Below are 27,524 nucleotides of genomic sequence, written 5' to 3' on the forward strand. Positions count from 1 at the left end.
TCCTCTTTGGTGGGCCCCTAGATGTCTTGTTCTGGGGGCTATCTCAAAACACTCTCTCAATCAACAGAAAGCACATTTTCAAGTCTGCTTGTCAAAGGGCAAGTTAAAAACAATTAAAATGCAAGCCACCAATCTCAATATAGCTATCTTCAAAAGGCATCACTATGTACTACGGAATTATGGCCCAATATTTTTAGGTGTAGGTTGTTTTTAAAGAGTGCTTATCTTTTAGAGATACATCCAGAAGTACTTATGGATAAATTAAAAAAGCACCATTATGGACTGAAGTCTGCATAAACATTGCCATAAATAATTCCTAGGCTTCTTCAACAGCATTACAAATGTGACTTTTAAAAAATTCTTGCAACAAAATACCAAAGGCATTGACAAGGAGATGAGACTTATGGCATAGATATGCACAAACATACTAATTTGACATTACATAAGAGTCTCTTGCCATTATTAATCATTTGCATTCTCTACAGCAGGAGAGGCAAACTACGGCCCTTGGGTTAAGTGCAACCCGACACCTGTTTTTTTAAATAAAATTTAATGCAACACAGCTACATCCATTCATTTATGCCAGTGTTTCTGGAGTAGGGACAATTTTGAACCCCAGGGGACATCTAGAAATGTCTGGAGGCATTTTTGGCTGTCACAAGGGGTGTGGGGACTACTGGCATCAAGTACTGGCATCTTGTGGCCAGAGATATTACTAAACCTACCAGAGCTGCCCATAACAAAGTATCCGGCCCAAAATATCAGCAGTGCCAAGGTCGAGATACCCTGGCTTACAAACTGTCTCTGGATGCTTCTGCACTAAAACAGCAGAGTCGAGCAGTTCTGACAGAGATCCTAAGGCCACAACACCTAACATATTTACTATCTGGCCCTTACAGAAAAAGTTTGCAAATTCTTCTCTATACAAAAATCATAAAACATACATAAGTATCCCATGTATAGTAGGTTATCTATCAATTCTAGAAAGCTTCATTTAACATTATTTCTTTGAGAAATGAGCCAACCAACATTTTTATTTATACCTTTTCTAGCCATACAAAGGCCAGTAAAAGGTTATACTATATTTTATTCTGATTCATTAAATGGATATGTAACACAGTGATTCTCAGAAGCCAGTCCACAGATCACCGATCTGCCTTGATGAAGTTTTCACTGGCCCATACTGAAATGAGAAAAATAATTTGGGAGATTTTCATAAAGCTGACTTAACTCAATGTAAAGCTCATTCTTTATGATTATATCCTTCTTGCCCACATTTTTAAATATTAAAATGCCCTTTCTTTTCTTAAACAATGCTGATAATAGGTGGGTTTTTTAATATGGCAAAACTAATAGTTATAACATTGGGTCAAACCATTAAAAAAAAGGTATTGGTTCTTGAAATCCAAAAGTCAAAAACCCATTAACTTAGAGGCTTTTGCTCCAATATGAGGATGCTTTGATGTTGAACATATTTCACATATCATTGCTAAAGGTATTTCTTAAATGTGTTTTGCAATGTCTAATAAGTGATGAACTGCAGCTGAAGGCTTTTCCACATTCATTACAGTCATAAGGTTTTTCTCCAGTATGAATTCTCTGATGTTTAGCAAAGGATGAATCATGCCTAAAGGCTTTCCCACAATGACTGCATTCATAAGGTTTCACTCCAGTGTGGACTCTCTGATGGATAGAAAGATGTATTCTCTGGCTGAAGGCTTTCCCACATTCCTTACATTTATATGGTCTTTCCCCAGTATGAGTTCTCTGGTGTTGAGTTAGGTACGTGCTATGGCTGAAGGTTTTACTGCATACCTTACAAATATAAGGTTTCACACCAGTGTGAATAATTTCATGTTGCCTAAGGTGTCTAATCTGGAAAAATGCTTTTCCACAGTCTTTGCATGTAAAAGGTTTCTCTCTAACGTGAGTTCTCAAATGCTGGATCAGCCCAATGCTCTGGCTGAATGCTTTCTCACATACACCACATTCATAGGGCTTCTCCCCAGTATGAATTCTAACATGTTGAGTAAGAGATGACGGATGTCTGAAAGTTTTCCCACATTCCTTACATTCATAGGGTTTCTCGCCAGTATGGATTCTCTGATGTGGAATAAGGGATGAACTTTGGCTAAAGGCTTTTCCACATTCTTTACATCTGAAGGGTTTCTCTCCAGTATGAATTCTCATGTGTTCTGTAAGGTGAATGAGCTGTTTGAAGATTTTTTCACAAATATTACATTCAAAGGTTTTCATTCTTGTATGACTCTTTGAATGATTAATTAAATCTAAATTGTATCTACTTCTCTTTCCAGATACGTCATATTCATGGTTTCTTTTTCTTGGAGGACCTACTGGTCCTGGAATAACTTCTGAGCTCACATTAATACTTCTCTCAAATCTGTTAGCTTCTCGGTCTCTCTCCTGAGTGGGTGTGTTCTTGTGGGTCAAGGGGATCTGCCCTTCACCCATTCCTTGATTTTCCTGGTGGCTTTTTAACTTATCACATGTTGAGACTCTTCCCAATGGAGAATACAACACGCTTCCTCTTGTGGACCTTGCCATCATCAGGCCATGGTGTAATTCTTCCCATGACATGTCATTCTTTAAGGGTGACTCTTTGGTTTCTGTTTTACTCTCCAAGTCTGAAAGAATTCCAAAATTACAAATGACCCATATTATTCACTGCACTTTAAGAAATAAATGGCCATAGTGAGAAGAGGAAGGAAAAAATATAACATATACGAGGTAAAGGAAGCTTGGACTGTCTTCAAATGTGATCTTGCCACTAGACTGCTAATATGAAAGGAAGTGAAGAAATGGTCAAAGAAGCTGTTAGAAGTATGTGACGTGACTTTAAGAAACTGGAAGGAGTGTATTTATGTCAATTGCAAGAGGAAATGGAATAAGAAGAGAGCATTACTTAAGGGCAAATATCAAGAGTCAAGATTAAAGAAGACAGGATTCAAATACCATATCATCTCCAGCCCATATTTCTATGACAAAAATTTCTTTATTAAAAAAAAGTTTTTAAGTATTTATCTCATACTTTTTACACATTAAAATAAAACATTAAATAATATACGGATACATTCACCAAAAAAGAATAGCCTCTCTCAATCTCATCCTCATTTCCTCTGGTCTCTTAGGATTTTGGAATACATGCATTCAGACATTTCCCAACAATCTGTATATGTGAATGTGTGCATTTATATATATATGGCCATAAATGTACATATGCACTAAAAAAAGGGATCACGGTGTACATATAGTTCTGTAACTGTTTTGTTTTGCTTTTTAACTCAACTATACCTTATGGGCCCCCTTCCATGTCTGTACATTTAGATTTATCTCATTCTTTTTAACAACTGCATTGCATTCCACTTTGTGGACATATCGTAATTTGACTTTTCCCTCCTGAAAAATATTTAGGTGGTCTCCAATTTTCACTTTATCATTATACATACATTTGTATACACTCCTGTCAGTATTTCATAGGATTTACTAAAGAGGAATTCTTGGGTTGTGCTCTCAGTAAATGTAGGCACCTTTCCCTGCAAACTCATTGGATTTTTATCAATCTTCATGATTTTTGCCTATATATTAATTAATGGTTTCTAAATTTGTGACAAAATATTAACTATGCTGTAAAATCTTAAAGGATAGAGAATAGATATTCTATTCATAGTATACATGGCACAATATTTTTGGATGAGGGCATTTCCCTGATTTTTACTCTTCCTATTCCTATCCATCCATTCTGGACCCTGCCATCCTAAAGCACCAATATTTCCTGTTCAGAGCAAAATCTTATTCCCCAGGATTTCTAATCTCACTTGAGTAACAGCACATACAAAGCGCTCAGTGATAGCTAGACACATTTTGCAGCGGACTTAAAAAGCAAATAGAGATGTTTATATTACTTACTATCCATAATACGGAGTCACTTAACTTTTCTTTTTACGGTAAGAACAAGATAAATGTTACATTTCAAGTGGTCAAATGTAGTGGTAGCATTCAAAACGATTCAGAAAAAGAAAATAAGACATCAACAAATGCAACGAGAAATGATAGTCCTAGGCATGAGGTGATGGGAACGTGGTTCAGCACATCATCAAGAGAGATGAAAAGAAGTGCATCTAGCAGTAACATCAAAGAAGAAGCCATGGGGCATGAGGGAAAAACTGACAGTAGAAAACATGATACAGTCTTGCTGGCACATGATTTCTAGTGTTCGAGACTGAAAGGAATGAGGAGTCAGGATGAGAAGTTCATTTGGGAGAGATGATGGCTTCTGTTTTTGGACATACTGGGGTTGAAGTGACACAGTAACTCTATGTAGAGATGCCCTAAACACCAGGGATATGTGGGAATAGAGTTCATACGGACGTGTAAGGCAAAGATGAAAATATGGAGAATACAGGTGTCAAAGGGCTAGCTGAAACCCTCACAATGCATCTGTGGGAGTTTCTACAGAAATAGAAAAGCAGAGTAAAAGGCTCCTCGGGGATTGTGGCAGAGACTGCTGGCTGTTCACTGAAATCTGCTCTCCCCATTTCTGGACACACAACTACCCTGTACTTCCCAATCTTCCTTGAATTGATTGACTGAAGTGGCAAAGGTCCCCCATTAAACAAATGAATGTAAGTGATGTGGACCGCTCCAGGCTGGCCCATAAAAACCTCCCGAAGGAGCTCCTCTGTGCTCTTATTCTACTGCTGCTGAATTTAGAAGATGCGGAGGCCCTAGGGGATGCTGGAGCCACCGTGTGGAAGGAATCTTGGTCCCAGATTCGCCAGGTGGAGAAGAACTGTCCATTGAACTAACAGTTCCCCCAGACCAGGACACGAGCAAGAAACCCCTATTGCGTTTGAGCCAAGTTTTAGAGTCTATTTGCTACCGTAGGTTAACCTATTCTAACGAAGGCGGAAATGATACGTCTGCATTAAAAAGGATGTTGATGAGAAGTACTGAAAAAACAATGAGAGAGAGAGACAAGACAGAAAGAATTAAATTAGCTGGTGGAGGAAATGATACCAAGGAGGTGGCGAGGTCTCTGGGCCGGAATTCTGCGTGTAGGACAGCAACATAAGAACATAAACTGGAGACAGAATGATTAGAATTCAAACATTGACTCCACCACGTAGTAGCTAAGTGACTGCCATACAAATTTCTTAGCCTATGAGGCCTCTTTCCCTCATTTGTGAGATGGGGCTGAGGGAGGCACAGGGCTCACAGAGGCCAGCTGGGCAAAGAGCTGTCATTATTCCTGATCTTACAAGTTGAAGAATACTGTTAAAAGCCATTGGATTTGGTAAGAAGGAATGCAGTGGCGATTTCTCAAAGAGTCATAAATTATCTGAAATAAAATGCTAAATTACACAAGTTAGAATCAGAGTTGAAGCTATGATCACAGAATAAGATTTAGGAAAAAATATTAAATGGAATCATGAGAGAAAGTGAAACCCCTGATAAATGACATGAGAATCTGGGGAAGGGCGGTGCGTTTAATGAGGAGAGATCCATGAATAGCTGAATGGACAGGAGAAGGAAATTATGATCAGGGTAAGGTGTGGAATGCTGGAAAAAGCAAGAAAATCATGAAAGTCAGGTCAGGAGAAATGGTGCAGAAGGCTAACGCTGATGAGAAAGGCATCTCTTTTCCTCTGACTCCAAAGAAACTAAAGAGAAGAGGCAAGTGCAGGAAAGGGTAACAGAGTGGCAACCAGGTTTCTCGTGGGTCCCATGCAGATGGCTTTTGCCTTCCCCACAGCCTGGAGAAGCCATTGAGTGGAACTCTCTCGCAAAGCTGACCAAGGCCCCATCTGTCTTGCTCTTACCTGAAGTTGGACCTTCTGAAATCTCTCTCTCGATCAGCCATGGTTCTTCTCCTTTCTCTAGCTGGGAAATCACACCAGGTTTGGAAAGCTGATATCCTGCTCATGAAGAAATAAAAACTACATGTGCTGAGGTGAAAGAGTCATCCCAAGAATTTAAAGACAGTTTTTTGGGATTCAGGCCTTCTGAAGGGTAGAGGGGAAAGACCAGTGCAGAAAAGACCAAAGCAATCCTGAATTGCTGTTCGGAATGAACTAGAAACCTCTGATACAGAACTCAAAACCCAAGCATAGCACTCAACTTAGAAATAAAGATTTTCTTCCAATAGGTAGGTTCTAGTCACAAGGGGAACCCATCCTTACCCACTGAGACCAGGTTCCCATAGTTCTCCAGCATCACCTCCCGGTACAGAGTCCGGTGAGCAGGGGCCAGCTGCCCCCACTCCTCCTGGGTGAAGTCCACAGATATGTCCTTGAAGGTCAACAGTTCCTAGAACATCAGATATGATCCTTTTCAGCCAGAGTTCAGGAAAGTTGTTCTGACCTTGTCCGGATGCTAAGAGATTCTAGCCAAGTTTTCCTGGAGACTCTCTTGACAACTGATTGCCTGACTCTCTGCTGGAGGTTACAAAACAAGGCAGAGAGCATGTAAGTTGTCTTTTGCAACTTATGATTTGGCTGAAGGCAAAATGCTCATGCAATACTAAAGAACGCCACAGAAAAGCATATAGTATTTTAGATTAAAAACAATAAATACCAGGAATATTTGAGAAAGGGGAGAGTTCAAAAGGGGCTAAGGCCACAGGAGAAGACGGACCTTTGTTGGGCTGAAAGAATTGGTTAAAATGAGAACATTTCAGCATAGGTAAATACCCTTAGCTGGGCATTTCTTTTAGTAAGGAAAATATGCAAGAACAACACGTTTGTGGAGGGAGCATGAATTCTGCCTAGTAAGGAAGATCCCTTGACCAAAGCAGACACTGTGTTGTGCAGTACCAAAGCCTGTTACGTATCATCTACGTAAATTAAACCATCATTTGATAGTTTTTCTTTTGTGAGGAAGATTGGCCCTGAGTGAACATCTGTTGCCAGTCTTCCTCTTTTTGCTTGAGGAAGATTGCCGCTGAGCTAACATCTGTGCCAATCTTCCTTTGTTTTATCTGGGATGCCACCATAGCACGGCTTGACACGTGGTGCCAGGTCTGTGCCTGGGATCCGAACCTGCAAACCCCGGGCCGCCAAAGTGGAGTGCTCAAACTTAGCCAGTATGCCACTGGGCCGGCCCCTGATAGTTATTTTTTTAAAAAACTATCAAATGCAAAGAGAACCCAGAAGCCAGAAAGCTGAGATAATAAAAAATTCCTTAAGTATGGATTTAATGCTTTTTATGTATTGTAAATAATTCTGGAATGCATTTCAGGCCTATTAGGCTGACATTAGCATCCACCTTTAACCAATGAGAAAACTGAACTTGAAGGTTAAAGACGTGGGATTGAACCCTGTACCATGTGACTCTGGAAGCTAAGATCCACTTTAAAACTCTTCTGTTCTCTAATAATATCTCCTTCTATATCGGTTTTCTCTTGAGTACTCCAGAATTTTCTGAGTTTCCCTATGCTTCCAGGGCTTGGCAACATAGAGCTTTGCCAGTTGCCAGTGGGCTTTCTGAATAGCTCATTTATGATACACAGACAGTGCTGAACTGCTCTTGGAAGTCTGCTTTCCTTTTCCACTCAGCTTATTTAGTTTGTGCCCTTTGTGACCTGCCAGTAGGTTCCCTACTCACTTCTGTTTTCATCTACACTTCTGCCCCAGGACGTGACCAAAAATCCCCTCTTACTGGTCATTAATAAAGCGTATACATCTGCAAGAACATCAGAACCTAAAATTAACCTCCTGTTAATTTTTAACTGTTGCTAAAAAGGTTTTACAGTGTTTGCCTTTCCCCCAGATGACATCAATGAGGTTTAAGGACAAGAACTACATGACACCCTGGCACGATTTTTAAATTTGTTGGATAAAGGACTAGAGGTTTGCTAGAAACAAGAGGGTTCCTGAGGAAGGTTACTACTCGTGGGGAATTATCTGTGAAATCAGTTGATGCAGCCTGGTTTCAAACAGGCTAAGAAAATCCAATCCAGGAAGTTGAGGCAAAGAAAATCAAAGTCCAAGGCTCTTAAATTCTGAGAAACAATTTCAAAGAGTGACAGGAAACTCCAACCCACCTGGAATTCTGCTGTTGAGGGCCCAGAGGCCACGTCATCCTCGAAACGTTCTCCCTGAGTCTCATCAGCATCCTGAGACAGCAGAGCTGAGGAAGGAAAAGAGCCACGAGGTCTGCATCTCCCCAAATCCCCCAAACAGAAAAAATGCCTGCAGGCCAGCTGAATGTGGCTCCTCTCTCAATACCTTCACAAACAGGGACATTCAGAGCGACTCAAGAACAGCCTGAGGGCTCCTTAATGAGGAGGATCTGCAGTGTGTTGTTTGGGGATTAATGTCTCCCAATGTTCCACGCTGGTCCAAAAGCACAGATCTACCAGGCCTCTCCTCTGTTCAAAAATCCTCAAAGCTTCCCCACCGACAGGAGGAAAACTCCAAACACTTTACCAGGGTCTTCAAGATCCTCCGCAACCAGGCCAAAGCAGCTTCTCCAAACACCATCCTTCATCCCCTGGACACACCCAACCACATAATCCTACTCACCCTTCTTTGAACGTACCCAGATAGCACCCACCTCAGTCCTTTTACCAGGGGCCTACTCAGTGAAAAACTGAGTTAAGCTTCTGGACCAGTTCAAGTGAAGTTTTCTCAGACACCCTTAATGAGAAGAAAAGTTTCCTCTCCCCTCTTCTCCCCAAAACCTTGGTTTTGGTCCCTACTCTAGCATCTATCTCAGGCTGTCTCCTATTATATTTATTTGTATAAATAAATATACAAATTTATTTATATAGCATATAAATGTATACATAAATATATAAATATATAAATTTATACATATATATAAAATATAAAATTTATTTACATAATAAATTATCGAGGGGATAATTATCTCCCTTGATTGAATATTAGTATGAGTATATGGGTAGAAACTGTATCTGATTCATTCTTCTTCCATCTGCTCAAGTGTTAAGCACAACATCCTGCCAGGTGGCTAGAATTCAAGAAATCCTGGCTGAATTTAAGGTATTAAAAATATAAACCAGGAATTAAGACACACATATTATTGTCCTCGTGTTTTTTCCCAGCTTTTTATCATGAATATTGAACATTCTTATATCCGCCACCAACATACAACAATAGTTCGCATTTGCCATATTCGCTTCATCTACCTGTATTTTTTTCCTGAACCATTTCAAAGCTGCAGACCTCATGATACTTCATCCCTATATACCTCAAACACGGATCTTCTCCTACACAACCACAGCACCGTTCACCACCCCCAAGAAAGTTAACAGTAATTCCATAGTATCTAAACATTCAGTCAATATTCATGTTTTCTCAACTGTTCCCAAACTGTCTTTTATTCTGGATTTTTTCCAAACCAGGAGCCAATCAGGGTTCACACATTCAAAGGGGTTGTCACCTCCACGCTCTTATTCTAGAATAAAACTTTCCCTTTTTTCACGACATTGGCTTTTTAAGAGACCAGAGCAATGTGACTATCCTCACAGTGGGGTTTACCCTATTTCTCCATCCCCTGTCTTTTCTTTAAACCCCAAGTTCAGCCTTTAAGCTTAATCTAGGATCCGGTAAAACATTTTTGGCAGGAATACTCCATGGGTGACACCACATGTTTTATATTACATTACCCAGAAGGCACAAAATGTCAAGTTATCCCATCTTTGGGACACTTGGTTAAGATAGTGACCACCAGATGTCACCATTGGAAAAGTATGTTCTCTCCTTGGCATTTAGCAAGTAACCTGTGGGGGTGATACTTTGTCACCATGTGAATATCCTGTTCCCCATCAGCCTTATTTCATTTACAGTAAAATCTTCTATCATTCCTTCTACATTTATTACTGGCAGGTATTGTCTACAAAGAGCTTTCCCTCAACAACCTAAATGATTGTTGATCTAAATGATCTAAAATGATCTGAATGATCTGAAATGATCTAAAAAGCAAGGTCAATGCACCCTCCATTCCCATAATAATCTATTTTCAAAGTAAGAAATCAGTGTATTAATCACCTCCAATGTAGACAAATGAGTCCCCCCACTTCTTTCTCTATTTTAAGTGTCATCATGAACTTGTGGAATTTTATTTATTCAAAGTGTTACAATCAACCTGGACACTTAAACTGTCTCAAATTTGTCCAGTGGAAGCCCCTCACACCTGGCTGTTCCATCCTTCCGAAACACGTCCACTAGTCTTCGTGCTCTTCCTTGCTTTCTAACCCAAGTTGCTCCAGGTTCACCAGGACATCCCCTGCTGCCTCTGCTCTTGACCCAGCCACCGAGCACCCGGACAGGGCCCTCATCTGATTCACATTTCCTCACCATAAAATAAGGAAAGTCGGGCAAGTCTTCCCTGCCCCATACGCCCATGAGTGAAATGAAAGAATATATACAGCCATGACACTGAAATATTGGTTTTAGGTTGAACTGACCACTCCTGCTAGGAAAACCCCAGGCCAGAAGCCATAATCAAGAACTCCAGAGACCTTTTACCCATTGTCTCCCCAAGAGATGCTTCTGTTCAGGTGTCTCCCTTCCTTCTCACACTAGAGGATGCTGCTTTTCCTCCATCCCACCCATCAGTCTATTCTCACCTTCTCCTTCAAACATCTTAGTCACCCCCTCCCACAGGGGCACCGCCTCCTTGGCCTTCTTCGGATGGTGCAACTTCACCCAGGTGCTGGCCTCGGTGGGCAGGGTGATCAGGAGCCGCTGCAGCATGATGACTCCGGCACTCCTTTCCGGGGGCCTCTCGAGCCTCAGGCCACAAGGCAGAGAGTCCAGGTTGGGCTTGTCCACTTTTGATGAGGAAACTACCCGAGACTCTGACGGGGAGCTTCGCAGTTGTACAGGTGTCCCCCGCTCTCAGGCACCTGGGGAACACAGGGTAGCAAAATCCAGAGTCTGGACCTTTTAATGTCTAGGCTTTCAAGGAACACCTCCCATCTCGAGCTCCATCTCTCAGCAGGCAGCTGAAGGCTCCAGGTATGGATTCTAAGCAGCCACCTCTGCAGTCTCCTGGCGATGCTGGGCAGAAAAGATCAGAGTCAACAAAAGGATCTAGAAGGCTCAGCCACAGGGTTAGAATTCCACAACTTGCCCCAATCACTGAAAGATTTTTACAAAAGATACACGGAGACCGCGGATATACACAGCCCACACGGTCCAAAACACTGTGCTGGTGTCAGGAAGCAGAGAGATGACTAAAATCCAATTCTTTGTTTTAGGCAGTAGTACTATGTTTAAAATAGTCTGAGATTTAGAATCAAAAAGGATCTGGGTTTGAATCCTAGCTCCTTCCGTTGTCGGCTGCATCAAATCACGTAAGCACTTCAACCTCGGTTCCCCCTTCCTAACCGGATAGGACAAGCCCTCCTCCAGGACTGCACCCGCCGGGCCCTGCCCTCGCAGTCTTTGTCCGACTCCGGGGGCGCTGGGTGCACCGCGCGCCACGGGCGACCGCGGACGGGGCGGAGCGGAGCCGGCTCTTCCTCGCTGGTCCCCTCCCCAGACCCCGGCGAGCCCCGCTCACCCCACTCTCACCGGCTCCGACCGCACGCCCACGCCCTCGCCCTCGCCCTCGCCCTCCAGCAGCCACTGAGATGCTCCCACGGAGCGCAGCCCGGGCCGCTGCGCCTGCGCGGCAGCAGCCTCCGCGCGTGGTTCCCAGCGTCCTCCGGGGCAGCCTGCCGGCTCGCTGCATCCCCCACGGGATGCTCGCCCGGCGGTCCCGTCCCTCTCAGCTTGCCAGCATCCCCGGACCCGAAGCGGGGTGAAGCAGCCCTGCTCCTGCGGAAGGAAACGGGGCTGTGTTCTCGTCCACCCTAGAGCCTACTCAACGGAACCAGCTCTCCTCTGCGGAGAATAGCTTGTGAATGTTTCTGTGGGGAGACGTGAAAGCCTTGACAAACGGGAAACATCTGTATCATTTTTTTTGTCGAAACAACGTTGGTATAAAAGAATCGATACCTCTTTCACTTAATATGTACGTGGAAAAGACTAAAAATGGAACGGAATCCAATGTTTCATTAAAAGAATACCACGATCAGGTAGTTTTTTGTTCTAGTATTCAGTAAGTTCTTAGGTGAATTGCTTTCCTTTTATTTCTGAAATACCAGAAAATAGACAATAGCAAAATAATTGTTATATATAATCTCACGAAACAGAGGTAACATTGCTAACATTTGGTGTACAGACTACCTACACACACCCACGGTTTATGGTTTTTCATGTATTTTATGTATTTTCTGCAAAAAATGACTGTAATGTAATACTGTTTCATTGCTGGGTTTTGTCTCCTCGATAAAATAGGAGTACATCATCCCAAGTATACTTCTACATCAATAGCTTACAAAAATAACAATTTACAAAATAGAATAAAATTATGTACTTGCTGGCTGTTACTGACTAAATGTTTGTGTTTCCCCCTCTCCCGCCCTCAAAAAGTTTCCTATGGTGAAGCCCTAACCTCTAGTGCAGCTGTATTTGAAGTAAAGAAGTAATTAAGATTAAATGAGGTCATAAGGGTGGGGCCCTGATCCCTTAGGGTTAGTGTCCTTCTAAGAAGAGACAGGAGAGGGCTTACTCTCTCTCTCAAAGTGCAGGCACGGAGGAAAGGTGGTGTGAGGGTTTAGCAAGCAAGAAGACACCATCTACAAGCAGGAAGAGAGCCCTCACCAGAAACTGACCCTGCCAGACCTTGGTCTGGGACTTCTAGCCTTCAGTACTGTGCAAAAATAAATCCCGTTGTTTAAGCCACCCAGTCTGTGATTGTTATAGCTGCCCACGCAGACTAATGCATTAGCATATAGTATTTACATAGTATGAAGCTTTGTTCTCAGTACATTACAGATTTTAACCGATTTAGTCCTCATAACAATCCCTTGAGGTAAGTACCATTATTTATTCCCACTTTGCAGATAAGAAAACTGAGGTTTGGAGAAGTTGCCTCATACAGCTTGCAAGTGGTGAATCCAGGCAGTCTACGCTCCTATCTGCTGCTCAACAAAAACACAGCATAAACTATAGTAAGATGTGAATGGTAGAGTCTGGTAGTGGTGCATGGATGCTCACTGTAAATTCTTTCAACTTTTCTGTATGTTTGAGTATTTTCATAATAAAATATTGGAAAAATATACCTAAGAATAAACAAGAAGAATTATGCGGGACATCATAAATAAAACTACAAAAGTTACTGATTTAAATAGAGAGAATAGTGACATATGCCATATCCATGGATTGGAATGGAACATTCTAAATATGTCACTTTTCCTCTGTTTTAATGCTCCTTAATGAAAATCTCAACTTTTCTTTTTACTAAATTAAGTGATTCTAAAATTTACCTAGAATGGTCAGTATTCCAGAATGGCCAATAAAATTTTCGAACCATGATGAAGTCAGACTTCCCTAACCAATGTAAGTGGTATAAATTGCCCTACAAATATAATACAAGATAAAATCTTGTATTAGAGAGGCAAAATAATCGAAATAAGAAAAAACTAATGCCAAAATAGACTCATAAATTAGTGAAATGAAATTGGAAGCCCAGAAACAGGCTTGATAATTTAATTAAATTTAGTATATTATAAAAGTGGCATTTCAAATTAGTGGAGTAATGAAAGATTATTCGATGGGTCATTAGGACAGCTAGTCAGCCATTTTGGGAACTGTATTAGTCTGTAGTCTGTTTGGGCTGCTACAACAAAATACCGTAGACTGGATGGCTTGAATAGAAGAAATCAACTTTCTTACAGTTCTGGAGGCTGGGAAGTCCAAGATCAAGGTGCTGACAAGGTAGGTTGCATTGTGAAGCCTCTTCTCTTGGCTTGTAGGTGGCTGCCTTCTCGCTGTGTGCTCACATGACCTCTTCTTGTGTGCGTATAGGATGAGAGAGAGATTTCTTTGGTGTTTCTTCTTATAAAGACACTAATCCTATCCTTATGATCTCATTTAACCTTAATTACTTCCGTAATGGCCCTATATCCAAATATAGTCACATTCGGGCTTCAACCTGAATTTGAATTTGGGAGAGACACAAACATTCAGTCCATAACAAGAACAAATCAAGTAGGGTTTCTACTACGTGTGTTACACATCATAGAATTTCAGGAAAGCTAAGTTTTGTTTTAAAGGGAAAGCAAAACTATCAAAATATTCCAAGAAAGGTGATTTTATACATGGTTTTGTGATTGTCTCTTCTATTTGCAAGTAACAAGTTCACCAGAATTGCTTTCTAAGTTAAAAAGATGATGATGATGATGATGATGGTGATGGGGTGATTATTGGAAGGGATCTGGAGTGTCTTTGGCAATCCAGAGAAGTGATTAGCACAGTCTGTGGAAGGTTAGGAACTAGTGTGTCTCCGGGCACGGCGAAGTAAGGTGCCCAGAAGGATGCCCTCTAAACCACCGCCCTTAATATGGTTCAGTTTTAGCAACTCCCCGTCTGTGTTGCTCAATTCAAAATTCTCGATATTGGCAAGATCATTTGATCAGTGAGCTGTGACCAGGGGGCAGGCAGTTTCCCGGTAGAGACCTGGTTTCTGAGCACTCACTCCCATGAGTAGGCCAAAGTCCCCAACAAAGGGGAAATGTTCCAGACTAAGGAAAAAAGATGAATGCTCCTTAATTCATTTAATGACACAAATAGAACTTGAATGCTAAAATTTACTTTTTTAAGTACAAAAAAGTATAAATTTAACTTATGACTACATTTCAAATATTCTAAATAAAATATAAGCAAATAGAACTAGCAATGCATTAAAGAAATAACATATATGATCAAGCAAGGTTTTTCCCATGGTGTTTCAATCTGAGGAAATGTACTGACATAATCCATAACATCAAATTCAAAAGGAAAAACCATATGATCGTGTCCATAGCTACTGAAAAGGATGTTAATAAACTTCAGCAAACAATAATGTATCTTTATTTGTTTAAAAAGTAGTTTTACAGCACTTACTGTTTATCAATCATTGTTCTAATTAATATACTAAAAACTCTCAGTAAAATAGGAATAGAAGGAAATTACTTCAATATAACAAAGACAATTGACAAAAGACAATAGAAAATAGCATCCTAAGTGGTACAACACTAAAACCATTTCAATTAAAATCAGAAACTTGCCAGTACGTTATTTTTAACATTGTCTTGGAGGATTTATCAAATACAATAATACAAGGAAGCTAGCACAAATATTGGAAGAGAGAGAGCTATATCTTTTTGCTGATGACATGATGGAATATCTAGAAAAACCCAAGTCTCTAATAAAAAATACTAGCATTCATGGGAGACTTTCATGTGAGGGACTTGCCTCATAACAAATACACAAAACTACGTATCTTTCTTGCTCTAAAAATGAGCACCTAGAATGGAATGGGGGAAATATTCCATCCTTAATAGCAGTGAGAAATTAAAATATTTAGAATAAATTTAATAATAAGAAAATGTAGAGGAAGAAAATGAAAATAAAAGTTATTAAAAGCCATAAGACAAGTTTTGAATAAATGTAAAAGCATATTAAATTTGAGAAAGATTTGATATCATAACTGTCAAATAAGATAAAACTTTATTGCAATTTCTATTAAAATCCAAACAGGGTTTCATTTTGATTTTGGAACTAGATATAAAGATCTTAAAATTTACACGCAAGAATAGGGTTCAAGAAAAGACAAGAAAACTAAGAAAAAGAACAGTGATGGGACACTTGCCTCACCAGATATCACAACATACTGAAAAGTCATTATAGCCAAGAGTTATGATACTGGTGTGAGAAATGCCAAATAAACCAATGGAACAGACTTGGGATGCAAGAATAGATTCTAGTAGATGTGAGAATTTTTTAAATGACGAAGATGGTAGCTCAAGTCCATAGGAAATGGATGAATTGTTTAATAAGTGAAGCCTATAGAATTTATCAATCTGGAAGAAAATAAAAATAGATCCCTATCTTGAATCATATTAGAAATAATTCCAGTTGTATTAAACTCTTGTTACTGAACTAGGTCCGTTTTGCCCGCCGCACAGTATGCCAATCACTGAGATAACGAGTTTTGCATCAGAGGAAAGGTCTATTCACAAGGCAGCCACACAAGGAGATGGGAGAACAAGTCTCAAATCTGCCTTCCCGAAAATGAGGATTAAGGATATTTATGGGATAAACGGGCAAGGTGGTCTGAAGTGTGGGGATAGATGATCAGAGGTAAGGAAAAGTGACGTGATTGATGATCTGAACAAGTGTAATCAAGCTTCACGGCTCTTCATAGGATGCATGTTCACAAAGTGGTGGTGGTAGCATGATCTGAGGGTGGAGTTTTGCCCCCCTAATGTCAAAGGCTCACCTATCAGACATTCTCACAGGCTCAGTTGATGCGTTGGTGGTCTCAACTGGCCTAAACTGGACAAGGGGTTGACTCTCAGCTCCTAAAAAACAACTTAAGCACCTGTTACCATGGTGACCCAAGCATCAGAGATGTTATCCATAAGGAACCTTGTGAGAGTCTGATAATATGTTATCTACATGACTTTTAAGAATAATCATTAATGGCTATCTGGCCACCGGTTTCACTCTCAACGCGTTGTCTCTTAAAAAACAAAACTAAAATCTTGCAAGAAAATCCAAAAGAGTACATATACAGTCTAACAATGGGAGAAATGCTTTTAACCAAGTCTGGAAACCCAGTCAACATATTTAGCTATATAAAAATTAAAAACTTTTGTAGGCAAAAGATGCCTTAAATAAAGTCAATATACAGATGACATATATGAAACAAATGTTTGTAATGCAGATGACAAAATATGTATTTGATTGACTCTAAAATATAATTTCTTTTAAAATACGCCATTATTTATGTACCACTAATAAAGAAAAATGCTGCAATTTAATTAATGCACAATGCTTTCTTATAGCTTAAATTTTATTTTATACTTTGTTAAAGCATTCTTTCAGACTATTTTTAGGCATAGATTTTTATCATACCGCATACTATTCTGTTTCTGCACCTTTTTATGTACATTATAATTTTTTCATTGTAATGCCAAACCTCTTTGTAACTTTTAAGACATTTAAAATCGTAATTAAACTCAACACATTCAGTACCAACAATGTACCTAACTTAACTGATGCTTGGGCACTCACAGTCAATGACAACAATACCTAAACTACTGACTTCAGGTCAGCTTCAGCCATGCAAAAAGGGGTGGGGGTGGGGAGAGAAAAAATAACCCTATGGGGAAATGGGCAAAGGATATGATGCCATAATTCACATAAGAGAAATCCAAATAGTCAACAAGCACATGAAAAGATAGCCAAATATGCAAATTAAAAGTAATAATTAGACACCACTTTACACCCAAACTGGGCAAAAATAAGAACTATAACAGCTATTGCAAGTGGGAATGCAGAGAGAGACTATTCCCATACATTGCTGAGAGAAGTGGGCACCAGCCTTTTTGGAAAGCAATTGGGCAACATCTCTCAAAATAAAAAATATATACGTCTTTTGGAAGATATACAGATCGCCAATAAACACATGAAAAGATGTTCAACATCACCAATCCTTGGGTAAATGCAAGTCAAAACTACACTAAGATACCACCTTACACCTGTTAAAATGTCTATAATCACTAAGACTAAAAATAGCAAATGTTGGAGAGTGTGTGGAGAGAAGGGAACTCTTATACACTGCTGGTAGGAATGCAAACTGGTACAGCCACTATGGAAAATAGTATGGAGATTCCTCAAAAGACCAAAAATAGAAATACCAGGGGCCGGCCCGGTGGCGCAGTGGTTGAGTGCGCACATTCCGCTTTGCTGGCTCAGGGTTCACCAGTTGGGATCCTGGGTGTAGACATGGCACCGCTTGGCAAGCCATGCTGTGGTAGGCGTCCCACATGTTAAGTAGAGGAAGAGGGGCACTGATGTTAGCTCAGGGCCAGTCTTCCTCAGCAAAAAGAGGAGGATTGGCAGCAGATGTTAGCTCAGGGCTAATCTTCCTCAAAAAAAAAAAAAAAGAAAGAAAGAAAAAGAAATACCATATGGCTCAGCTATCCCACTACTGGGTATCTACCCAAACAACTTGAAATCAACAATCCAAAGTAACATATGCACCCCTATGTTCATCGCAGCACTATACACAACAGCCAAGACACGGAAACTATCCCAGTGCCCATCGACTGATGATTGGATAAAGAAGATGTGGTGTATATATACAATAGAATACTACTCAGCCAAGAAAAAAGACAAATTCATTCCATCTGCAACAACATGGAAGGACCTAGGGGAAATGATGTTAAGTGAAATAAGCCAGACTGAGAAAGACAAACACCAGATGTGAAATACAAACAAGCACATGGACAAAGAAAACAGTTCAGTGGTTACCAGGGAAGGGGGGTGGGGGGTGGGCACAGGGGGTGAAGGGGAGCACCCATGTGGTGACAGACAAGAAATAACGTACAACTGAAATTTCACAATGATATAAACTATTATGAACTCAAATAAAAAAATACATATATATATATATATACATACTTCTTTTGGTAAAGGGACTCCCAAGAATGTATCCCTGGTAAGAAAAGCTCTCTTACAAAGGACGACCGTATGAGGATGGCTGTTGCAGCTCCGCTTCGACTGGCAGAAGACAGGAAAGTCAAAGCCCACCAGTATGCAAACCGCTGAATAAGTGATGATATACCCACACCCAGGACACAGTAAAGGCCTGATAAAAGAATGAATTAGCGCTCTGCCGTCATTTGGCAGGATTTCCATGAGATATTTTTAAGTGAGAAAGTATTACAGTAAACCATATGAACTTCTTGATATTTGATCAGTTTTAACATACGAAAAGGCAGTTTCATATGATTTAGCTTAATAATTATCCCCCAAATATGTGTATTTATGTATATATGCATATCTATGTCATATATACTAATATATACAAACATATGTTGGTAAGGATTGTCTGAATATAGAGAAAAATACTTACCGGGTTGTTAACATGCACAAATTAAAAAGAATATAACATGATCTGAAAATAACATGATCTGAATATAACATGATCTGAAAGCCACTGAACTCGATCTGGGGTTTTATGCCAGATGATGTTGGCTGCATCATACTGAAGCCCTCAACTTCCTTTTTTATTTCAATACATTCAAAAAGAGAACAAATTTGTCTACTGTAAATAGGAAAGTATTACATGCCACAAAAGTACAATAATAATATTAAATCCAAGAAGTTAAACATTTAAATAAAACAATGAACAGAAGTAATAAAAATCCAGTCAATTTACAAAAGTGCATATCTGAAAATAAGTTTCTCAATGCAAAGAATGAAATTGTTTATCCATTTAAAAGTGGGGAGAGATATTTATATTGATGTCACTTACTAAAAAAAAAGATAGGCTTCTATATTAATCAGAAATTTCCATCTTTCAGTTTTGATATGAGCCAGCACTGGAAATCCCAATTCACATGCGTGCATAGTGGATAAGGGCAAGATAATTGCATTCTTGATGGAGTTAGAAACTCACCAAAATTAACGGAATTTTTAAATAAACTCTTATTTCAATAGGACATCTAATGTCATATCTAGAATCTGTTCTTCAGAATGTGCCAAGTTATTTGGTTATATCTACAAAGATACTGGGGAAAGGGCCCCTTGTTTATTCATCTCTGCCATCAGATTCGGAAAATCCCTATGAAGGCATTTTATCAAGTCTTTTTAATGTCTCTTCATAATCTTCAAAATATAGTCTCAGGAGGTAGTTCAGATGGGTTAATCACCATATCGTTGGAACAAAAGGAATCCAACTCACCATTTTAAAGAGCTACACCCCACAACTCCAGTCACACAACATTGTAATTTAAGGCACTTGATCTCTCAAGTGGAAAACTGGTTTAAACCTAGCCTCGAAGGACTGAATTTAGATTGCTCAAGTGATAAATACATCTTGAGGCAGTTCCAGTTAGTCACATGCTCTCACAAAGGGTATGTGACCCAGAAAGATGAAGTCATTTTAGCATCTTCAAGAGATGCTGCGGGAAAACCAATGAGCTTCTGAATGAAACAGAAGCTGTTTGAAATCATTGCCCATCTCTTCATGGATCTGAGAAAAAGGGAGAATTCAGTGACCCACTCTTATACGACTAACAATCTTAACAGCTTTGTTAGGCATTTGTCTTAAACCTTCATGCCCAGGTTCTCCCTGTGCATAATTAGTAAATTGTATTCAAATAATCTCTACTGTTCACATTTCCATTATAATTTTCAGCCTTATCCTTTAGAAATACCATTTTCACCACTGATTCATGATAGGGTCAAAAGGAAATTAACATTATCAATAATGACAGAGAGAGGTCCAATTCCAATTTACAATTATATAACCTTCTACATACTTTCTGTAACAAATGGTTGTCAACTTCTAGCAGAAGAATGCTGAAAGGAATGCAGAATGAGTATGTTCTAGCACTGAGAATCATCTATACTCTCCATGCTTCCAAGCATTTATGGTCGAAAGTTTAGTTACAGTAGCTGGTGCTGTTTGTCTCTGGTGCATATGCTGCAGACCTGCCAGTGGATGCGGTGGCTCCAGTGGATGCCAGTTGCCAGTATCTGCATTTCTGCATCTGAAGCTGGGCTGCCTCAGATGTCAAGAAATTAACACTGACTAGCACCTCCCCCTCCCTGCCCCCATTACCCCCACCACCAGCCCTCAACCAATGACTCTTGGCAGTTGGTATGACATTGCCCAGTTTGCTCTCCACTAGGTGGCATAATTCTGAGGTTTTGTATTTTGCAGTTTCCCGGAGTTTCAGTGAGATTAAGTTCCAGTCTCCTACAGTGATAACTAGCTTAATGGTATGTCCTTCCTGGCTATCTTCCTTTATCTGTCTCACTTCCCGCAGTCCCTATTGGTATTTCCTGTGTTTCGCAAATAGACTATTTGCAGTCCAATCCTTGTCTCAGGGTCTATTTCTGAGAGAACCCAAATCAGACAGTCACTGAATATGGGAACAATGATCCTGTAAGTCATGCAGTCCTTGTAAAGTGAGCGCCTTACCAGCCTACGCTACCCTCAGCCCAAGCAATAATATCCTTGAAATTCTATATTTAATGTATCAGTTGGTTTCCTTGTAGTACACATTAAAAATAAAAACATAGACATCCAGCTTTACATTTATAATTTGTGTACTTCCCTATATGTAGGATACGCTTCAATTAAGCAGTTTAAAAGATAAATATGTAACAACTGAAACCGTCTTTCAGACTCACAGTCACCCCTGGCTCTGAGCTTCTGCTTCCAGTGAATTCATTCAGTTTATAAGCCATCTTGCCACTCCACTTAAATAATTCAGAATTTTGCTGGAGTCCTTCTTTCTCTTCAAAGGAACAACCTTCACTAACACATGAGAGTAAACAGAAGGTTATTCTCTCTTCTCTTGTCCTCTCTGGGACAATCCTCCAGCATCTGGGGTCTCTTTGCAGCTACCGGTTTCACTAGGGGTGGGTACTCAGAGCTAATGCCCCTTCTCCATCCTGGGATACAACAGGAAGAACAAAGCCATCTTCATCTTGTTTTCCTTCAGTCCTCACAAAATTAGTAAACCAGACTGTACATTTTTATGATAATTTTTGTGGGAGAGTCAGGGAAATTCAGAATTGAAATTGTAATTAACTTGAACCCTCTAAAAGAGAAAATACTTGACAGCATGGGACTTCCCATGGACTGTACTCACAACCCTCATCCCACAGGTGCCCTTTTCTTTGAGACTTTCAGTCTAAAACTCCCTTCCCTAGGAAAACTACACCCCTTCACAAAAGAAGGCTCTCGTCCCTGGCCTGTCTGCCTTCCCAGTCCCTGTCTTGTGGTCTTATATTCTGGTTACAGGGGACACATGGAACACACGTATTTAGCTCCACTCCCTCACAAAATCCCATCATAACTGCAGAAGAGGGGATTTAAAACCAAAGGTATAAACCCACAGGGACAAATGGAATGCAGAGGAGAAAAACAACAGAATTCTGAAAACTAGAAACAGATTGGGTGAGTGGTGACAGCCTTATGAGTCCTGAAAAGGCTGAATCCTAAGCGAGCAGTGTGTAAAGCCAAGAAGCAACCCAATTTACATTGCAGAATCCCAAAAAGCAAAGAAATTGATTGCCTGGGGGTACCTCTGAAAATGGGAAGTGAAAGTGATGTTAAAAAAAGAATACTGGCTGCAAATCTGTTGGAGAAGCTGTTAGATTCCCAGCATCCCTACGCTACTCTACAGTCAGGTGACTGTCCTTTTACCTCTCTGCAGGAGACTGGAGGAGTAGTCTGAGGAGAGGATAAAACAGAGGGGTCTCTGAACTGAAGGACACCAGGCACAGTGGAGGGCAAGGTACCAAGCTGAAAATGAAGGAGGGAATGGGGCGAGGATATAAGAAAACTTACACACCTAACTTGAGATGCCCAACCTTTTTCCCAGAATGTTCCCACCCACTTCTGGACTCCATGGGCAGCAAATTTGAAAAACTTCTCCGGTGACTCCAGTCAACCTAAGAGAAGAAGATCTAAGGATACTGATATTGAGGATTCCCCAAGGATATGGCCCAGGCCAACCACCACCCAGTTCATGATGGGCAGCTCTGGTTCATGGCCCTAGGGTGTCAAGATCTGGGATTCCATCCCCACCAGGGCCAGGTGGGGAAATAGTTACTTGCAAAAGAGGGCAGAGCTTTGAAAACCATAGTGGCCTCCTTGGTGGTTCTTTAATTGGGGCTTGTAAGAGTCTCCATACTGTATCCTGATCTGATACTGGTCATAAGGGCTGAGGGCAGAGTTGCTTATAGCCTGAACAAGAAGAAACTTCTGTTATTCTGGGCTCCACTTGCAGTAGGCAGCTTTTCAGGCCACCCCAAAAATTGGTTGGGCCATCACACCCAACTGTAATATATATGCTTCACAAATCCAAAGAGATTCATCAAGTACTATATCTCTTTTTTAATACAGAGGGTAGAAATTTCAGTAACTTGTTCTTCACTTTAAAAGAGTTATCCCAATGGGGCTGGCCCCATGGTGTAGTGGTTAGGTTTGGCACAATCTGCTTCTGTGGCCTGGGGTTGCAGGTTTGGATCCTGGGTGTGGACCTACACCGCTTGTCAGCCATGTTGTGGTGGTGACTCACATACAAAGTGGAGGAAGATTGGCACAGATATTACCTCAGGGCTAACTTCCTCAGCAAAATAATAATAATAATGATAATAGTAATAATAATCATATACAAATAGGGATATATCCCCCCTCCCAAATTATCATGGTAATAGATGTATATTAGGTGTCAGGCACTGTCCTGATTTGATTCAATAAGAAAGTGAATTCTGGAATAGCAGCTGCAATGGGTATCTCACAGTTTGAAGCTATTAGCCTGATGAAGTTAATGATAATCTACTGTCCTTCTCCCGAACCCACCCATCTTCTGCACCAGCTACACTGACCAGTTAAGTGGACATGTGACAGGAATCATCACTGCCGCATCTAAGTCTCTGTGGTAACACTAATCTCTAAAGCTCCCCCAGAGATGGAATACTGCTGTCAATTTATTATTTTGGTAGGGAAGAGCTCCAGGAGCTGCTGCTTCTCCATTTCTTTCTTAACAGTCCTTACTTCACAGGTCAGCAAGGCAACGTGGGAATTCTATCAGTTTCTAAGGACATCTTTTCTAACTAGACATTTGAGAACTTGGGGAAACAATTATAGGAGGGACATAAGGCTCCACTGGGCCAGTGGTGAGGCTGACTTACGTCAAAACTCCATTGTTACTTGATCCTCATATGCTCCCACAATGACAAGTGGCCAACGACATTATGGGTATTCAGGAATCAGCGATAGCTAACAGCTAGCGTCCAATTGTTGCCAAAGTGTTTGTGTGGTTTCTCCAGTGTCGTTACCCAGATAAAATGGTAATGAGTCACTTTGGGGAAGGCCAGGAGTAAGACACACATTATGCACTTATAGGACTTTTATAAGCTCCCCCGCTCCTGGGTTCCCCATTATTCAACAGGCTTTAGATCTGTGAACTAGCCCAGGTCTAGCAATAGAATGCAGGGTTACATTTCTGTCTTGATGGTATCTGTCTCCAAACCTGGAGAAATTTTGGCTCTCCAGATCAAGTAGGACTTTAGTGAGCTGCCATTTATCTGAGACCCTATCCACAAGTAAGCACTTCCTAAAATCTTGGTATGCATTCTGATTACTATAAATTGCAAGTGGGCCACTGTTAAAGGCTACTACTGGAAACACATCAACTCCCCTGGAAACAGGAAGTACACGTCACTAGCATTCTTGATCTATGGGGAACACCTACTAAGTCACGTTTTAATGTTCTAGTACTTCTGTAACAAAGCATGTCTCAAGTCTTTAGTAAAGGGACCGTCTTCAGGGTTCTGCCCAGGACAGGTTGGGAAAAGGGATGACATATTTAGTAATTCATTCCAGAATTCTTGGAGTCTTGAATTCCCTTCTCCACATTATACAAAGGAATTTCTGTCATCTCAGCTTTTAGGATTGGCCAATGTTATATTCAGCTTTGTCTATTAAAACATGACCAGATGCCGGATCCAGAACATTAAATCTAAAAATCTGTGGTAGGTGCATCCATATCAATAAATACTACCAGACCTTCAATTACATCTTCTCTTCTTGATTGAACACCCTCAATATTTTCACATGAATTCCTCATACTTTTGCCAATAACTGTATAAGCCTATTCCTCTGGGTATTATTTGCTCCCTGGTATGATATGCTGTACGCAAAATAAATCATGTGGTATTCTTTCCAAAAATACCTGAATCTAATCAAGACTCTAGACCTAATTTCCAGTTTCCAGGTAGGTCAAAAGTGTGGAAATTTCTACCAAACAATTGGCTTAAGCCCCTCAAAAGTCAACGTTGTGGAAAACAGAAGTTAGGGGCATTGTTCCAAACTAAAAGAAATCAAATAGACATAATAACCAAATGGAATGCATAAACCTAGATTGGAGTTTTTAAAAAGCAACAAGAAATTTTTGTGATAACTGGGAAAAAATTGAAAATAGACTGACTTGTAATATGAAATTATTGTTTTCATTGGTATGAAAATGGTGTTAGGATTATATAGAAGTGTATCATTCTTAGGGGGCACATGCTCACATATTTAGGGATGAAGCATTACTATGTCTGCAAAATACTTTCAAATGATATAGTGAAAAATGTGTTCAACATTAAGTTTGTGAGATTCCTCTATGCGGTTGTATATAATCGTAGTTTGATAATTTCTATTGCTGTTTAGCGTTCTATCATATGAATATACCACCACTTATTTATCCATTTTTCTGCAGACGGACATTTGGATTTCCGGTTTGGAGCTATTATGAGTAATGCTTCCTTCCATGAACATTCTTGTCTCTTAATGCTTACATACATGCATTTCTATTTGGTATATACCTAGGAGTAGGATTGCTGGGCCACAGGTATATCTATCTAGCAACCTTAATAGATAATACTAAACCATTCTCCAAAGTAGTCGTATCAATTTGCACTCCCACCAGTTGTATATAAGAGCTCCCATTGGGGCCGGCCCAATGGCACAGAGGTTAAGTTCGCACGTTCTGCCTCAGCAGCCCGAGGTTCACCAGTTCAGATCCCAGGTGTGGACATGGCACCGCTTGGCAAGCCATGCTGTGGCAGGCATCCAACATATAAAGTAGAGGATGATGGGCATGGATGTGAGCTCAGGGCCAGTATTCCTCAGCAAAAAGAGGAAGATTGGCAGCCAATGTTAGCTCAGGGCTAATCTTCCAAAAAAAAAAAAAAAAAAAGAGCCCCCATTTCTCCATTCTTGTCAACACTTGGATTATCTTTTTCCATTTTGGCCATTCTGGTAGGTGTTTAGTAATGTCTCATTGTGGTTTTTATCTGTATTTCCCCAATTACTAACGAGGTTGGTCATCTCTTCATATAATTGTTAGTCATTTGGGCATCCTCTTGAAGTGCCTGGTCAGGTCTCCATTGACTATTTTTCTATTAGATTGTCTTTTCTTATTTTGCAGTTCTTTATATTCTGGGCACAGCCATATGTGTTTTGAGTATTTTCTCTTATTCAGTGACGTCTTTCCACTCTCTTGACAGAATCACTTGATAAACAGTTCTTAATTTTAATCTAGTCAACTTTATCAATCTTTTCCTTTATGATTAGTACTTTTTAACTCCTGTTTCAGCCTTCCCTCTCACCAGGGTCATGAAGATATTCTCTCATATTCTCTTTTAGGAGCTTTATCATTTTGCATTTCACATTTAGACCTGCAATCCATCTAGCATTCACTTTTGTTATGGTATGAGGTAGGGGGTCAACTTTTACTTTTTTCTGTAAGTATATCTAGTGTCCCAACATCCTTTATTAGAAAGACTTCCTTTAATCCACTGCTCTGCATTGCCACTTTCATAAATCAATATGTGTTGGGGGATGTTTCTGGGTTCTGTATTCTGTTGGTCTCTATGTTTATCCTGCACCAATTCCACACTCTTAATTATTCTAGTTTCATAATAAATCTTAAAATCTGGTAGTGTAATCTCTCCAACTTTGTTCATCCTATTTCCAAAATTGTCATGGCTTTTCTAGATCCTTTGCATCTCTGTATAAATTTTAGAGTCAGCTTGTCAGTTTCTACGAAAAAGCCTGGTGGAGATTTCTTATGCACTGATGGTGAATTGTCTCTTTCTTCCTGAAGTTCTATCAATTTTTGCTTTATTTATTTTGAGGCTTTAAAAAATGCCTACTGGTTTAGAATTATAATATTTTCCTTGTGAATTGAACCTTTATTACACAGAAATCCTGTTTCTAATAATGCTTTCTGCCTTAAAGTCTATTTTGTGAATATAGTGATCACTGCTTACTTTTGATTAGTATTTGCCTAATCTTTGTCTTTCCATTCTTTTTTTTAATATATATTTTATTATTTTTTTATTGAGTTATTGATAGGTTACAATCTTGTGAAATTTCAATTGTACATTAATGTTTGTCAGTCATGTTGTAGGTGTCTTTCCATTCTTTTAAACTTTTTGCCGTCCTTATGCTTCAGGCAAGACTCAGAGAGACTTTCAGTCAAGGACATTCCAAAGGATTTACTTCAGGTGAAGGAAAGTGATCTTAGAAGAACAGTCTGAGATGCAAGGAGTGGATTTTAAAATTCCAATCTGACAATCTCAATAGTTTAACTGTATTTATTCCATTTACACTTATTGTATTTTAGAGTACTTAGACTTGTTTCAAACATATTACTTTTAAATTCTATTGTTTTCCACTTTTCAATGCTTATTTTTAAAATTCTTACCTTGCCTTTTTCTTGAGGGAGATGACTAATATTTTTGCTTATTTGCATTTTCTTATTCCAAAGTTTTCCTCTTCATCAGTTTGTAATTTACACACTATTTTTATTCTCAAGAATAGAATATTCTTAAAATCTTATCATGTATATTTAACGTAATAGA

At 39.8% G+C, this 27,524-nt stretch overlaps 1 protein-coding gene across 1 annotated transcript; it reads right to left on the minus strand.

The window, feature by feature from the left end:
- Positions 1–1,476: 1,476 nt before the first annotated feature.
- ZFP69B (ZFP69 zinc finger protein B) lies at positions 1,477–10,764 on the minus strand. The gene is made up of 5 exons (XM_046663465.1): positions 10,613–10,764; positions 8,063–8,148; positions 6,201–6,327; positions 5,841–5,936; positions 1,477–2,645 (listed from the first exon to the last, which is right to left on the minus strand). The coding sequence occupies exons 1-5, from the start codon at positions 10,737–10,739 to the stop codon at positions 1,477–1,479; spliced, it is 1,605 nt and encodes a 534-aa protein (XP_046519421.1). The 5' UTR covers positions 10,740–10,764.
- Positions 10,765–27,524: the final 16,760 nt, after the last annotated feature.

The sequence above is a fragment of the Equus quagga genome, chromosome 5 (genome assembly GCF_021613505.1).
Source record: "Equus quagga isolate Etosha38 chromosome 5, UCLA_HA_Equagga_1.0, whole genome shotgun sequence".
Taxonomy (NCBI): Eukaryota; Metazoa; Chordata; class Mammalia; order Perissodactyla; family Equidae; genus Equus; species Equus quagga.